Genomic DNA, 1,241 nt, shown 5'->3' on the forward strand with positions numbered 1-1,241 from the left:
CTCACTACTTCATTCAGGAGGGGTATTCTAAACCGTCGTTCAAGCCTATGACTGCCGAGGAAGAGGAACGAGGCATGCGGGAAGTTCGAAGAATTGCGGTATTGCGGGAGATTCTTGGAACACACCAAAGATGCTAATGTAATGACTCTCAGGTCCCTCCCCACCGGATGACCCCTCTTCGTAACAGCTGGCTGAAGCTTTTAGAACCTCTAGTTCAGCACATGAAGCTCCAGGTTAGAATGAACACTAAGCGCCGTTGTGTCGAGATGAGACGTAGTAGAGGCTCTGGTCCGACGACTTCTATTAGAGTGTCTTCACAGGTGGTCCTGGTGCCGAAGTGAACTCCCTTCAAAAGGGTGCTGACTTCATCAAGGCCTTCATGCTCGGCTTCGACATCCAAGACGCCATTGCTTTACTAAGGTAGATCTCCCGTCGGCTATTGTGGGAGGAGATTTTCATTCGTAAGGTTGGACGATCTCTTCCTTGAATCCTTTGAAGTGAAGGATGTGAAGCGCCTCACTGGTGACCATCTCTCCCGATGCATCGGACGTACTATATACTACCCTCGGCTTCATTCGACACTGCCTCACCAGGTATTGCTGGTAAGGATGGTAAGACGAAATACGCCATCGAGAACTCTACTCGGACTCGGATTGTAAGCCCGGGGGGTTGACTGCCGCTGTTCGGCTCATTGCACTTTAACAGGTGCTAGCTGAGGACAAGATCCACTTGCTTGGTTCCTTCACCAACATCCGTTTAGCTAGGGACGCCATATGCAGTCTGATCCTCGGAAGCCCTCCCAGCAAAGTGTACTAATTACCTTGGTTCTACTGAGCTTCCTTACGACTCGTAACATCAGATACCAAAGACTGCGCACTGTCAGTAAACGCGTTCAGGAGCGTCTGTAGATATAGTCGTCGCTCTCTCTCCGCAGCTCTACCATTATCATCACGATAACTGCTACAACGTTTCTCCCAATATCATTGGATGCTACTTGTCGTTGTAGGGTAGCCGCTTGCTAGCCCTTCCTCTGTTGTCTATTTCGTTACTGATATGTCTGCCGCCACACCCACTGTTGACGGCCTTGCAGTACAGGACTTGACTAACCTGGATGTCACCAAACTCACACCTCTATCTCCGGAGGTTATCTCACGTCAAGCTACTATCAACGTTGGTAAGTACCTTCGCAACTGCTACTGATCTCAGGGCTTTCATCGGGGGTTTAGGTACCATTGGTCATG

General features: G+C 49.8%; 1 protein-coding gene across 1 annotated transcript; it reads left to right on the forward strand.

Annotated features, from left to right (window-relative positions):
- Positions 1–152: 152 nt before the first annotated feature.
- Positions 153–908, forward strand: Pmar_PMAR014169 (conserved hypothetical protein; the record flags this gene model as incomplete). Its single annotated transcript, XM_002783446.1, has 6 exons — positions 153–276; positions 321–420; positions 467–549; positions 594–655; positions 706–809; positions 860–908. Coding segments are annotated over 6 exons (522 nt in total), but the record flags the coding sequence as incomplete, so codon positions are not given.
- Between the last annotated feature and the right edge of the window lie 333 nt (positions 909–1,241).

This window comes from Perkinsus marinus (assembly GCF_000006405.1).
Source record: "Perkinsus marinus ATCC 50983 genomic scaffold scf_1104296936996, whole genome shotgun sequence".
Classification (NCBI taxonomy): Eukaryota; Perkinsozoa; order Perkinsida; family Perkinsidae; genus Perkinsus; species Perkinsus marinus.